Source organism: Leuciscus leuciscus, assembly GCF_965113295.1.
Source record: "Leuciscus leuciscus genome assembly, chromosome: 19".
In the NCBI taxonomy this organism is placed as follows: domain Eukaryota; kingdom Metazoa; phylum Chordata; class Actinopteri; order Cypriniformes; family Leuciscidae; genus Leuciscus; species Leuciscus leuciscus.
Window position 1 is genome coordinate 5,259,632 of NC_138743.1, and position 14,639 is coordinate 5,274,270.

At 39.9% G+C, this 14,639-nt stretch overlaps 1 protein-coding gene across 2 annotated transcripts in view; it reads left to right on the plus strand.

Annotated features, from left to right (window-relative positions):
- Positions 1-9,687, plus strand: part of LOC309482628 (leukocyte elastase inhibitor-like) — a 49,838-nt gene extending 40,151 nt beyond the window's left edge. Inside the window, exons 2-7 of one of the 2 annotated variants that reach the window (XM_082148095.1) lie at positions 1,223-1,411; positions 7,061-7,193; positions 7,348-7,465; positions 7,574-7,695; positions 8,840-9,013; positions 9,202-9,687. In XM_082148095.1, the coding sequence (XP_082004221.1) occupies positions 1,407-1,411; positions 7,061-7,193; positions 7,348-7,465; positions 7,574-7,695; positions 8,840-9,013; positions 9,202-9,612 (963 nt within the window). In that variant the 5' untranslated portion in view covers positions 1,223-1,406 and the 3' untranslated portion in view covers positions 9,613-9,687. The remainder of the gene's footprint in view (positions 1-1,222; positions 1,412-7,060; positions 7,194-7,347; positions 7,466-7,573; positions 7,696-8,839; positions 9,014-9,201) is intronic. The other variant, XM_082148094.1, reaches the window with a different exon arrangement.
- Positions 9,688-14,639: the final 4,952 nt, after the last annotated feature.

The window sequence follows — 14,639 nt, forward strand, 5'->3', positions numbered from 1 at the left end:
TGCACAACTGTCTAAGACAATTACCAGATCTTTAAGCTTGTTCTTTTATGTCTACCCTGCTGAGCTAAAACTTTTTTTTTATGTCTCTGATACTTTGTCTTGTTGAAATTGAGAACATTATTTTGTTAACCACCATTCATCAACAATAACAGTGAGTCAACTGGCAGTATTCTTGTTTAGTTCATTATTTATTCCATCCATTTCATATGTGCTATTATGCCAATGCAACTTATAGCTTGTTTTAGGATTCATCACTGTGGAGTATACAGTGTAATTTTTTTGAAGTTTTTAATAGTCAACTCTCACTCATACCTGCTTACTCATTACATGGCCTTAGTGGTTTTAAGAGGAGTAGGAGTTGGTATACATATTCAAGGGCGAGTAAAGATGGGTGGTGTTTATGATGATATGTATTGGGCCAGTCTGGGCCAAAATGCTAGGGCTGATTTTTGGTCCCAGTCCAGCCCTGGCAAGATTCAATGAATGTAGAGAGAGCTGAGGACAGGAATTTTTCTAGAAACATTTGAACATTTGGGTGTTCATGTGAATTTAAGGTTCACCTGATAAATTTTAACATTCATTTTGCAAACAGTGTAATCCCTCCATACAAACGAAGTGCAGTAATCTGTTTTTATCATTGAATAAAAATCTCATTGGATTATTACACTGTTTGCAAAAGGAATGTTAAAATTGATCAGGTGAACCTTAAATTCATAATTTCCTACTGACATAGTAAAGCAGAAGATATAAAATTACCATCTTAAGTCAAATGTTTTTGTGAAGCATTTTGCACCATACATGTATATCATATGTTATTACAACTACTGTTGTAGTTAAAATTCATGAGCTTCTGAAATACTTACCGATAAAGAAAGCGATGATTCGATCTCTCCTTGATACGAGGGGCGTCTTCACAACGTTTGAGGTTAACTGATAAAAAAATATATATATTCAAGGCAGTATTATTGAAAACATTTTCACTAAATTTTTTTCACCAGGAAAAAATGTCAGTGCTTTTTTAAAGCTAAAGAGTTTTGGGCTGTTCTGTTGTTCTGATTTTATAAAAAAAATTCAGAATCTGACTTTTCACATATAAGGAGAGCACATCAGGTAATATTAACATTGCTTGTCCGTGGCTTGAACAGGATGTACACTTTGTTTTCTGATATTTTCTTTCCTCTACTTCTATACTGTTTTCTGTGCTGGTCTTCCTTCATTCTAGGCTGTAAACGAAATGGATCAAGTAATTGAACCTGTGATTTTGGCAAACTCAAAATTCTCCATTGACATGTTAAAAGTGCTCTGTAAGGGCAACACAGACAATGTGTTAGTTATTCTCACCCCTGAGCATCTCCTCTGCATTGGGCCTGGTCGTCCTGGGTGCCAGTGGCGAAACTGCCGAACAGATGTATAAGGGGAGCTCAAGCCTCCAAATAGCTCTATAAACTCTCATCTCATGTTTATGAATGCTTTATGAATGCTCTAAAAACGCATGGGCAGTTGAAAACACAAGATGTCGAGATGCATTTTTTAAAAAGTTTAAACTTCTTTTAACTTGAGTGCTGCATTTTTAGAACACCATTTCCTGTGCAAGAGGCTGTGAAAGCAATGGAAAAGTAGCACAGTGGATCGGAATAACACTGTGTTCATTGACACTGCTAACAACAGAACATTTTATTCCCTTTCAAGGGAACTCGAGTTGCGTTGATCGACGTTGTGGGAACGCACTGCGTGATTGCGTCGTGAAGCACTTGTGAAATATTTTTTTTATATATATATTGTATTATTGTTTCAAAAATTATACATTGAATAATACAGTATACACATATTTCACATATAAGGTTCAAAATGAATCCAGAGCATCATAAGATATGAGGAACATTACAGGTAACATTTATATCAAAGATGCTAAACAGTCAACTCACACATTAAGGAAAATAAGAAAAGAAAAAAATAAGACATATCGGAGAGGAGGTATATATATAATTAAAATAAGGATTTTTTTTATTTTTTATAGATGACCATAGTTCTGGTTGCTTTGCGGTTTGAGAGTCCTTGCAATGTTTCAAAGTAAATCTTCATATCAGCCTTAAAATGGTAAATGTTAGGAATCCTTTCAGACCATTTACATTTGTGTATATAAAATAATATAATCAGATTTAACATAAAAACGTGATTCTTGTCTATATCTTTTTTGTCATAATAAAAAATAAAAAAAACATCCTTTTTCTCTATGTGAATTTTGATTCCACTTAACATATTAAATAAATATTCCACATCAATCCAAAAAAAATTTCACATACATACATTCAAAGAAAAAATGCAAAATAGTTTCAGTATCCTTTTTACAAAATACACAAGATTCAGAAAGGTCATTCTTATACCTTTTTAGGAACTGGTTTGTTGGATACATGTTATGTATAATTTTAAAGTATATTTTATAAACTTTATTATTGATACAATATTTGTTATTATAAGTCCAAATCAATCTCCAATTAAAATTTTCAAAATGTTCATTTTCAAAGTGTTGCAGGGCAATGAATCAGGCATCTGAAAAAATGTATTATTACATCTACTGTCTTTAATATCAACACCATTTAACAATACCTGTTTTTTAAACAGTGATTGATTATGAGGTTCATTACTGCCTCCCAAAAGTCTCAAAAAGCCTACTGGTATTGCATCAAAGCACTTGTGAAATCAGTCCATTTGCGTACAGGCAGGTGACGTCATGGCAGGAAGCTAAAGCGCACCCAGACCAAACATTGTCAGCTTCTGTGTCTTCAGCAAGCGCTCTGTGTGAAACTGTCTCTGTCTATTTATTGTTGTTTGTCCATAAGCATATTATATATCTCATATAATGGGTATAACTCATCCCTTTAAATTATATTAAGCCTTAAATTTCTGCATAATTAAGGGCGTGGCCACTTGAGTGACAGGTGGATTGCCGCTGCTGTCACTACAAGCCGTTTGTCTGCTGTCTGTTAGCCGTCACATTACTACCTCAGCTAATCCCAGCTGCTGAACTTGGTATCTCTGCTGTGTTTTTAACTTTTTTCGGGATTATTTCATAAAATGTAATACCTACACGCATTATACCTTCGCCCACGCCGTTGGATTCCGTCGTTGTTGAGTATCGAGAGAACAACCAGCGCTGTTTTTCAGTTGTTTCCCACTGGGATCATGCACTCATGGATGTCTGACAATTAAGTTGCTTTTTGGAGTACAGATTTAAAAACGTCTGTAGGCTATACTACACTCGTTCTGCGGGACCGTTGCTCTCACGGAACAAATAGACTATATATGCTTATTTAAATTTTTTGTGTTAAATAAAAAGTACGGTCAGATGAAATCCTGCAGGTGTCAGTGCTTTCTCTCCGTCCAATGCAATAGATGCACGTCCTTGAATGAGCACGGATTTCTAGCACATTTACTTGAACTTCTTAGGTAATATCTATAGTTTGACCGATTTGAGAGGCCAGTAGCATATAGCATTAGCTCCTTATCCTGAGCAAACTCGATCACATCGAGCTAGGCGGGCGTGGTTTCAGCAACCAGGCACTTCAGCTCCACCCACGTCCCACCTCTTTGCCCATTTTCTGTTATCCAGGAGTGACGCACTGCCAAGATGGCGAAGGCTGGCTCCGCCCACTTTTAGCTCTAAAAATGCTCTTCAGAAACCTACGGGTGACGTCACGGACACTACGTCCATTTTTTTTACAGTCTCTGCTCAGATTGCGCGTTTGCTGAGGCAGCACGTAGATTATAGGTCTGCATCTCTGCAATAAGAATCTAATGGCTCAGATCACTAGATGTGTAGATTATGGGTCTGCAATATTTGCACAGGAAACTGAGCAGACGGGAATTTCCCTTTTTCTCTTTCTCTTATGATTGTGTGCAAACTAATTATGTTTGTTTGCAAACTATTATTTATGGTTCTTTTTGTGTGGATTATCATATTTAATTTTGAGAAATTAAATGAAATGGTTTTCTAGCTTTGAAAATAGATGTATTCAAATAATAAATTCATCCTTTCATTCAGACCAAGTTTTCTATATGATTGATATCTGCTGCATTTAATTTGGATGAAATCAAAAATTAACCGTCAGTTCGGTTGTTTCCTGCCGGTCATTCGTTTCAGGACACTGGATTGGCTTCTCAAGCTATACTAGAGACCAGTCTCAAGAGGCTGGTTCCTTTAATAGTCTCAGCCATAGTCGTCTTGGGATAAGACAGATCTGAGGACAGTCATTATCTCGAAAACAGGCTTCAGCGAAGAGAGGGCAGTCCCCTCTGGGGGGAAGTGGTTAAAACCTCATTATACGGTGCCCATTTCCCTTCGGTGCCCTCAGGGGGCTGTTCTGCCAACCTCGCCACCTTGTGTGCTTCGGGACGCAGTGGTCTCCGGTGAGCCCATATCTCAGTGTCCGCCTGGAAACGTAGTGGCACTGGGATGCTTGCCCCCTCTGAGGAGGGTCTCAGACCAATCAGTTCGGCTGTTCCCTGCCGGTTTGCCGCTTCAGGGCACCGAATTGGTCGCTCGAGTAACACCTAGACCAGTCTTGAGAGACTGATTCTTTTAGTAGATTTTTTTGAAGCAGAAGCAGATCATCTGCTCCCGAGCTCCACTAAAAGACTGAGGGTCGGGCTGGCGCTCTCAATCGCAGCCTACAAGGGGTAAGACGGATCTGAGGATGGTCATTATTTCCAAGTAGGCTGTGGACTGCCCTCTTTGGCCTGACTCTTCGGAAGTAAAGCGGTTAACACCTCATTATACAGTGCCCGCTTCCCTTCGCTGCCCTCAGTGAACAGTTTTGCCAACCCCGCCACCTCGTGTGTTTTGGTGTTTTGCGAGCACATATCTCAGGATCCACCCGGAAATGTAGTGGTCCTGGGATGCCCGCCCCCTCCAAGTAGGGTCCTAGAGCAGTCAGTTAGATCGTTCCCTGCCAGTTCGTAGTTACAGGGCGTCAGGCTGATTGCACAACAAAAACCAGAAGCCAGTCTCGAGAGGCTGGCACCACTAGTAGAATTTTTGGCAGCGTGGAAGCTACTGCCAAATTTTCTCATTGGGTCCTGCAGACCATAGAAAAGGGTACTTTGGGTCTCGCCCGCCTAGGTTTATGGGGGTCCTATACCCCGTTGTGGGCCCCAAGCAGGTTCTGGTAATGGAACAAGAAGTGAAAATCCTGTTGGAGAAAGGGGCCATAGAACATGTACAGCCCTCCAGCAGGGAAACCGGGTTCTACAGTTGGTATTTCATAGTTCCAAAGAAGGATGGGGGGTTGCGTCCCATTTTGGATCTGCGAATTCTGAACGAGTCAGTCATGCAGCTAAAATTCAAAATGTTAACCTTGAGACAAATCGTGCCACAGATCAGATCCGAGGACGCATACTTCCATATATCCATCCTTCCATGTCACAGGAAGTTCTTAAGGTTTTCTTTTAGGGGCAAAGCATACCAATATCGAGTTCTTCCATTCGGCCTAGTACTGTCACCCCACATTTTCACGAAATGCGTATTGTAGATGCAGCTCTGCCTCTGCGCCTGCAGGGTATTCGCATCATGGACTACATCGATGATTGGTTGATTCTGGCTCAGTCGCATCAGTTGGCGGTTCGGCATCGAGATGTCATTTCGTCCACATGAAAGAGTTGGGGTTACAACTAAACCCCAAAAAGAGTGTGCTTTTTCCACTACAGAGGACCACTTTTCTAGGCGTGGTTTTGGACTCCATGTCGATGCAGGCATGCCTCTCACCGGCACGCATAGAGTCTGTCCTATCGACTGTGAAAAGAATAAAGCTAGGCCAGTCACTCACTGTGACACAGTTTCAGAGACTGTTGGGTCTGATGGCAGCAGCGTCCAATGTGATACCTTTTTGGGCTGTTGTACATGAGGCCCTTGCAGTGGTGGCTCAGGACAAAAGGGTTTTCCCTGAGGGGCAACCCCTTTCGCATAATCAGGGTCACGTGGTGATGTTTACGTGCCCTAGTTATGTGGAAGAAGCCTTGGTTCTTGTCTCAGGGTCCTGAGCTTACGACGGATCCTTCCCTCACGGGCTGGGGAGCGATCATTAATGGTCACTCGGTGGACGGGTCACCATCTCACCTGGCACTTAATCACTTGGTGATGATGACTCAGGCTCTACATCCCTGGACACCAGATTCAGGGAGCAGACATCCTGTCGAGGCAGGGGCTGAAGCCCAGGGAAGGGAGACTCCACCCCGAGGTGGTGGAGCTCATATGGAGTTGCAGACGTGGCTGTTCCCTGATTGTTCTACTCAGTATGGTTCTGTTCTGGGCAAGAACTCCCTGCGCATCCATGCAGCCTATCATAGATAAGAGCAGGGAGAGCAGCAATAACCCCCCTCAGGGTAAACAACAGAACCAACATGAATGTATTGCAGATATCATTAATTCGAGATTTTAATGTACAACACAATTCGAAATTTAATCTGATTCAAAGGGGAATCAGAATGCCAAAACCGGACTGGACAAGAGGAGGAGCTGGGAATGGAGGAGGGTAATTAGCTCCTGAGAAACGCGATAGCTGTTGATAATACTGAAAGAGCTTGTATATGAATACAGTGATAGGCGTTGTATTCCTAAAAATAGACGTGGATCAGCTGAGAGAAAGCTGATGCGAGCTTGACTAACGTGACCTGCCAGAACTGATGCTACGCTTGATATTGTTCATCACATAGCTGAGACATTCTTGTGTTTCCACTAGCTGCTCTAGCGAGAATTTAAGCTAACAGGGCAGATTCCGTCACCAGTCGTGGATGGGGCTAGAAAATACAAACAACTAATGTTGAGACACTGTTTATGATTTATGGGAAATATAACAAAGGAGTGGGTGGATTTTTACAATTATAGGGTGGTTGTGTAACACACAGCGGACACAAGTATGTTCAAACACCATGTAAAAGTGAATTTTGTATAATAGGTCCCCTTTAATGCTTGCAATGCTTTCTTCAAAACACTTCTAACTTCACAGTATCAAATTCTCTGAATACATTTCACTTAATTTTAAACAATATCCTGTTATGTTTCTATTAAGACCCTCCACTTTGGCAAAATGAAAATTATGTACCACGATCTGTATGAGGAGCTCTACAAAGGAGGGAAGAACAGAAGCCTGCAGCTGGTGAACCGCATGTTTGGAGAAAGCACACTAGATTTTTATGACGTGAGTTGGTTGAGAAAGCACAGCAAATGGTTAATTTACTTCCTGAAATCTACAGTAAAGTAATGCGTCATTCAGTGAGATGCCTGGATCAGAACACTGATGTTATTTTAATTCTATGCTGCCATGTTCCCTCTCTTCCTATTGATGATGTTAGGATTTCCTTGACATGTGTGAGGAGTGGTGTTTCGCCAGCGTGAGGAATGCTGACTTCAAGACAAATCCTGATGCTGCGAGACAAAAAATCAACAACTGGGTGGAGAAAAAGACCGGGAGTAATTCAATTTTTGTTTATTTGTTTTTTTAACTATTAGACTATAGTCTAGACCACTTTCTCATAATTTCTCACTCTTCTGATGGATTTTTTTTTCTTTCTTTTTTAGATCAAATCAAGAATTTGTTGGATCAAGGAGATGTGTCTAATGACACGAGTCTTGTTCTAATCAGCGCAGTGCACTTCAAGGATAAGTGGGACAAGTCCTTCACACTTGTTTCCACGAACAAGGTAGCTTTATCAAGACAATTCAGCTTTGTCTGCTAAAAATAGAAAAACGCTAAAACTAGATGATCCACATCTAAACTGCTGTGCAACCAGTGGCGAATCACTGTAAAGCATGATCTCTTGTGCCTTGCTTTAGTGCTAGTGTTTTTATCAGCTCATCTGGCCTCTCTCTGTGTAACCCTTACAAAAAATGTGCTATTAGTATACTTCTTTTAAACTAAAAATTTGAATTCAGCAAATAAATCAAAACTGCCTAACCTTACCTGTTACGTGTAAGCATTACCGTTTAAAATGTCGACCCAGAATGAGGTATAGGACGATGGAAGCAATCTACTCGCTTGTTTTGATCATCGTTCTAAATCTGATCCAGATGTGTAATCTTTGACAAAAACGTGATTTTCTCAGCTTTTTGTTGCTTTTTTTAAGTATTAAACTTTCCCTCATTCAAGTGTTTAAAAAAATAAAATAAATGCATGATGTTAGAATTTTTTTCTAATCGTTTTTATCTCCGTCTTGAACTTAAAACAATTTTTAGAGTCCAGACCTTTTTTGCATTTTTATATTTCAAGTATAAAAAATAATAGTATAGAATAATAGTACAACAATAGTACAGCAAAAATTATATATAAATAGTCAACTTTAAGTATGATGTTAAGTTAATTTAAAGAAAACGTACACATATACTTGCAGTATAAAACTACTAAACTAGTAGTTTACTGAGAGTATACCTCAAAGTGTCCTTTCATAAGCTAAAAAAATGTGCTACAAGTATTTGACTAGTAAACTCTGTACACCTCTAATTTTACTTGTAGTATAGTTGCAGTACAAACAAAAAACCTGGATGTAAACTAGTTGTGTTCTCAAAGTTACTACTGTTACACTTAAAGTGTACTTAAAAGTATACTTTTATACACTAAAAAGTGAGCCAATTTATTCCCAAGTAGCATTGAAATAGTACACCTACAAGTTTACTACTATTACATTGATATTAGGATACTTATATAGTTTACTTAAAAATATACTTTAGTATACTTAAAAAAAAAAACAATCTTGAAGTACACTTATTTTTTGTAAAGGAAGTGAGACATCAGCACAGATAACACATCAGCATCACTAATGTCCAATCTGTCTGTGTTTTAAATGTCAGAACAAAGGAGTAAATTGGCCAATGATGGGTCAGAAGAATACATTTCCTCTGGGTAACATCCCACACAGACAATACCAACTTCCCACTGAAGCTCGGATTCTGGAGATCCCTTATACGAATAAAGCTCTGAGCATGCTCATTATACTCCCAAACCAGAGCGATGGGCTACCGAAGGTAAAACAGGCAGTCATATGAACAGCAACTGAACCTCCCTTACTGCTTTTACTTCACTTGGAATGTCATAATTAAGATAAAGTCTACATGAAAATTTGGATTGCTGTGTAGGTTTGGTATTACATGAAATGGGAAACAATTAAAAGTCTCTCCCTGTCTGTCTCTTATTTTCCTCCCCTTCCTCTAAGTTGGTAGATTCAATCACTTATGAGAAGTTTCAGGAGTGGACTGAGCCGGACAATATGATTCCTACAAAGGTGGCTGTTGAAATACCCCTCTTTAAGCTGCAGGAGAAATATGATCTAGAGAAGGTCCTGAAGACTCTGGGCATGACTGATGTGTTTGGTGATAAATGTGACTTATCTGGCATGGCACCTGGAAAGATGAAGCTGTCCAAAGTGGTGCATGAGTCTTCTGTGGAGGTGAACGTGGAAGGCACAGAGGCAGCTGGAGGCAGTGATGTAGATGTCCAGGGTGTTTTTCTCCGTAAGAAAAGAGAAATTGAAGAGAGTTTCGTTGCAGACCATCCCTTCCTTTTCTTCATCCGGCACAACCCCACCAAGAGCATCATCTTCTGGAGCCGCTTCATCTCCCCATGACCTGAATCTGAACCACAGAGTAAAGCAGACTGTACAACAGTGTGATCTGTCATATTAAAATACAGTACGCAGTGATTATATTGCATGTACCTTCATTTAAAATAATTTGCTTGGAAATGTCTGCTTTAAACAAAACTCTGAAAACTCAAAATGGTCGTTAACTGAAAAACTATAAATAAAAGAAATCAGGCAGAATCTTGTGTCCTTTTTTTCTTATACATAACTTATTGTGTAAAGTGTCAGTTAAAGGTTGGAAATGAACTAATGTAAATGATGACTCAACGAACTATTTAAATAATTAAGCTCAGCTCAAAGTATAAATTCAGTTTATAGAATGAAGAGGGAGAATGAAACACCTGCTGAGTTTCAGAGTAGGTTTAGAGTAAACACAACTCTAACCTGGTTTAGATCAGGTTTAGTCGGCTCACAATGCTCTATATAAACGTTCCTTGTCAACTCAGGGTTTGATCCAGAGCATCAGTTCACTTCTCTACTGAAGATGAGATCATTACAAAAATGTCATGAATTTAAACACATTTACAGGGCAGGAATAAACACTGCTGCTGCAGCGAAAACTTGAGAAGGCAGCTGACAGAAAATATCTGACCATTTCAATGCAAGTGAATAACTAAGTGGGAGTGGCTTTATTGCATATGCCATTTTGCACACAGCTGATTGGTCCAGTTTTGGTTTGCGATCTCTAAGCCTGATCTGGAGCAGGTTATCCATGTAGCACAAGTTACCATTGCGATGAACACTGCTAAAAACCACATAGCCTACACCTTCCTTAGCCCAAAAAACAGTTTGCTCAAACTAATCTCAAACTGAAACAACATGCCTCAGATGAGTCTCTCTATTTGTGAGATGGTGCTTCATCCACTGGAGATGAGCTGTTCAGTCTGCTTCTATTTGCATAAAGAGCTAGTAGTGAGGCCATTTTATTATTAGTGGTGCTTTTTCAAAGCAACACTATTGTTATTGCTCATACTTATTCCACACAAAGTTTGGCGCGTAACTCGCCCAGCACCGTTTGTCTCAGACCCCTGAGTGAGGTGTCAAATCGACCGGCTCATTAAGGAGAGGTATGCTATGACTTTTCTAAGCGATCGGGTGTACGATGTTCGCACAGCAGACGAAAAAGCGGCCAAAAAAGTCCCATTGACTTAACATTGGGCATTCTAAAAATATTCAAATCCAAACCGACGTTTTCACACACACAAGAGCTGTGTCTGAAATCGCTCCCTATCCACTATATAGTGCACTATTTAGGGTGTCGGCCATTTTGTAGTGGTGTCCGAATTCTGAGTGAACGACATCATTCCCTACATTCGTTCACTACTTTTACCCACAATCCTCTCTGAATTCGAGTGTACATCCGATGTACACTTGCTGAGACACTATTACCCACAATCCAACACGATAAGGCGATAGAGCGCGAATGAAAAATAAATATGATGGACGGCAACAATGTCACCATGGCAACGGCGCACGCGAGATATAAAACAATCATTTGAAGGACACTTAACAATCATTTGACTGACTGGAAACCCCGCGAAAGTAATGAAAGTAATGTTTAAATAACGGAGGTTTTTTTTTTGGGACAGTGTTATGTATTTATGTATGTATGTATGTATGTATGTATGTATGTATGTATTTATTTATTTATTTATTTATTTATTTATTTATTTATTTATTTAACGTTATATCTATATTTGAATAAACAAATGTGTTGTGTAGTGTTTTGTTCTCTTTTATTTTCACATATAAATGTAAAAAGTAAATAAATATGACAAGCAAGTTTTTTTTTTTAAATCAAATAACGCAATAAACGTGACCAATACATAGTTGTTACATACAATTCATACAGCCAAAAAAGGAAATATCAAAGATGGGTAAGTAATGTTTATGACGAAATTGTCCGAGCTCTCTGGCGCGTGATAATTATGTCAGCGTCCGAATTCGCTCACTCATTTTCGTTCACTCTTTGTTGATGTAGTGCACTCAACTGCCATTCACTATGTAGGGATTAGTGAATGAGTGAACGAGTGAGCGGTTTCAGACACAGCTAAGGTGTTTCTCAATGTCAAGGATACTTCCTTGGCAGGACTGGTCCTTCCAAGTCACTTCCTTCAGAGGCTAGGCGAGGCTCCTCTTTAGCATTCGGAGAACACGTTTTTCAACGGCTCTGGAACAGGCTAGCAAGTGCACGTCATTGCGTCATTACGTCAGTGAAAATGAAAAACAGAGCGTTGCTATGGACGCAGTTCTGTTCACTCAGGCAATATAATCGGTTTTAAATCAATAAACCCCTTTTTAATCATATTGATTCTTTGACTGTCAAGTATGTTTAAACAGTGCGGATCAATTTGACCCATAACATAATGGATGTTTTGTTTTTTTTAAACAAATGTTTGGTAACGTAAATATACTTACATTTGAAAGCATATTGCGCCGTTAACGCTCCGACTCCGTTAACGTCCGACATTTAGAATTTTTTTGAAAAAAATATCAAAGCTGCGCGCATAGGATTGTGGGTGATTTGAGAGCGCGAAGAGCGCGAAGGCTACACATATGCATCCTTTCCTGTATATGGGTATTTTTCGAACGAAGGACTCAGTCCTTGGTTGAAATTCCGAGGATCCTCGACATTGGAACAGTCCTTCGACGGATGTCGATGACGTAGCATCCTCGAAATTCTGGCTTCCGAGGATCCTTCCTTGACATTGAGAAACGGCTACAGACTCCAAAAGGGCCTGACACCCCTGCGTCTCTCCCTCTCTCTCTCCCTCAGAGGATTTATATTATCAAGCAACCAATAAGTAATGGCCTAAAATCTTCATAGCCACACCCTAGCAACCAGTTACAGCCCCCTAGCAACCACTAAGAGCTCCCTAGCAACCACCCTAAACCAATAAAAAACATTTATTTGTATTTTTCTCATTTTTAAAGCAATATCACACTCGTAGCCTTGCGATATCGCTCCATGCTTGTGCCTATTCGGGCCATAGGCCGTACTGAAGGCACTCGTTATTAAAGATTTTAAGAACTCTATAAAAACGCCATAGAAACCATCTTTGACAACTACCAACCACCTAGTAACACCATAGCAACTAACAAAAATACCTTAGCAACCACCCTGAACACCCTAGCAACGTCTAGAAACGCTCTAGTAACCACCAAAAATACCCTAGCAACCACCCAGAACACCCTAGCAACTGCCTAGCAACCACCCAGAACACCTAGCAACTGCCTAGCAACCACCCAGAACACCATAGCAACTGCTTAGCAACGCCCTAGCATCCACCCAGAATACCATAGCAACTGCCTAGCAACACCATAGCAACCACCCAGAACACCCTAGCAACCACCTAGCAAACGCCCTAGCAACCCCCAAGAATACCCTAGCAACTGCCTAGCAACCACCAATAATACCCTAGCAACTGCCTAGCAACCACCCAGAACACCTTAGCAACTGCCTAGCAACACCATAGCAACCACCCAGAACACCCTAGCAACCACCTGGCAACAGCATCTTGTTAAAAACATGCTAGCAACATGTTAATCATGCTAGCAACATGCTAATCAAGCTAGCATCATGCTAGCAACATGCTAATCAAGCTAGCATCATGCTAGCATCATGCTAATCAAGCTAGCATCATGCTAACAACATGCTAATCAAGCTAACATCATGCTAGCATCATGCTAATCAAGCTAACATCATGCTAATAATGCTAGCATCATGCTACCAACATGCTAATCAAGCTAACATAATACTAGCAACATGCTAATCAAGCTAGCATAATGTTAACAACATGCTAATCATGTTAGCATCTAGCTAAAAACATGCTAGCAAAATGTTAATCATGCTAGCATCTTGTTAAAAGCATGCTAGCAACATGCTAATCATGCTAGCATCATGCTAACAACATGCTAATCATGCTAGCATTATTCTAACAACATGTTAATCATAGTAAATCATGCTGGAATGTGGTAAATCGTAGTAAATCATCTTAGAAACATGGTAAATCGTGGTAAATAATGCTAAAACGTGGTATATCATGGTATCACAACATGGTACTTGTGTTAGCATCTGCCCAGTGGTGAATTTTGCCACTGCAAGCACCACTTCACATTTTCTTAAGGAAATGTACATTCTAGTGTTGATTACTATTCACCAAGACAAAACTTCGGCACGTTACTCCTCCCGCACCGTTTCTCGTAGACCCATGAATGAGGTGTCAAATCGACCAGTTTATTGAGGAGAGGTGTGCTATGACTTTTGTAAGCGATCGGGTCTACGATGTTCGTCTGGCGGGCAAAAAATTAGCCGAAAAATGTCCCATAGACTTAACATTGGCACAAAATTTGTAAAATCATATCTTTGGCTCAGAAGGTCTCAGAGGCTTGGGGTTGGGCTCTTTTGATTCGTCCTATCAAGCAGCCAATAAGTAGTGACATAACAACTTCATAGTCACGTCCTAGCAACCATTTACAGGCCCCTAGCAACCATTGAACAACATTTACAAGCCATATCTCAGCAACAAAACATTGTAAAAACACAGAGTTGGGCATTTTTTGACCCAGACTTGCAAATACTCTTTAAATATTACCCCATAAACTGTATAAACAAACCTTAACAACCATTTGGAGTACCCTAGCAACCGTACAAACACAAGAATTGGCTATATCTCAGCACCAGAACATCGTATAGACATGGGGGTGTGTTTGTTTGTTTCGGTTGGGAAACCAGTCTGTAAATATCATTATGGTAACTGTGCAACCACACCTTGGCAACCATTTAGAGCTACCTAGCAACCATATTGCAACATATAGAAGCCATATTTCAGCTCCACAACATCGTACAGACATGGTTGTTGGCTCGTAAGCAATCATGTACAACACCCTAGCAACCGGGTGGCGAATTTTGCCACTGCAAGCACCACTTCACATTTTCTTCAGGAAATGTACATTCTAGTTATTATTATTATTGTTAAACAGAATTCAAGTACAAATTATAATGGCATAAT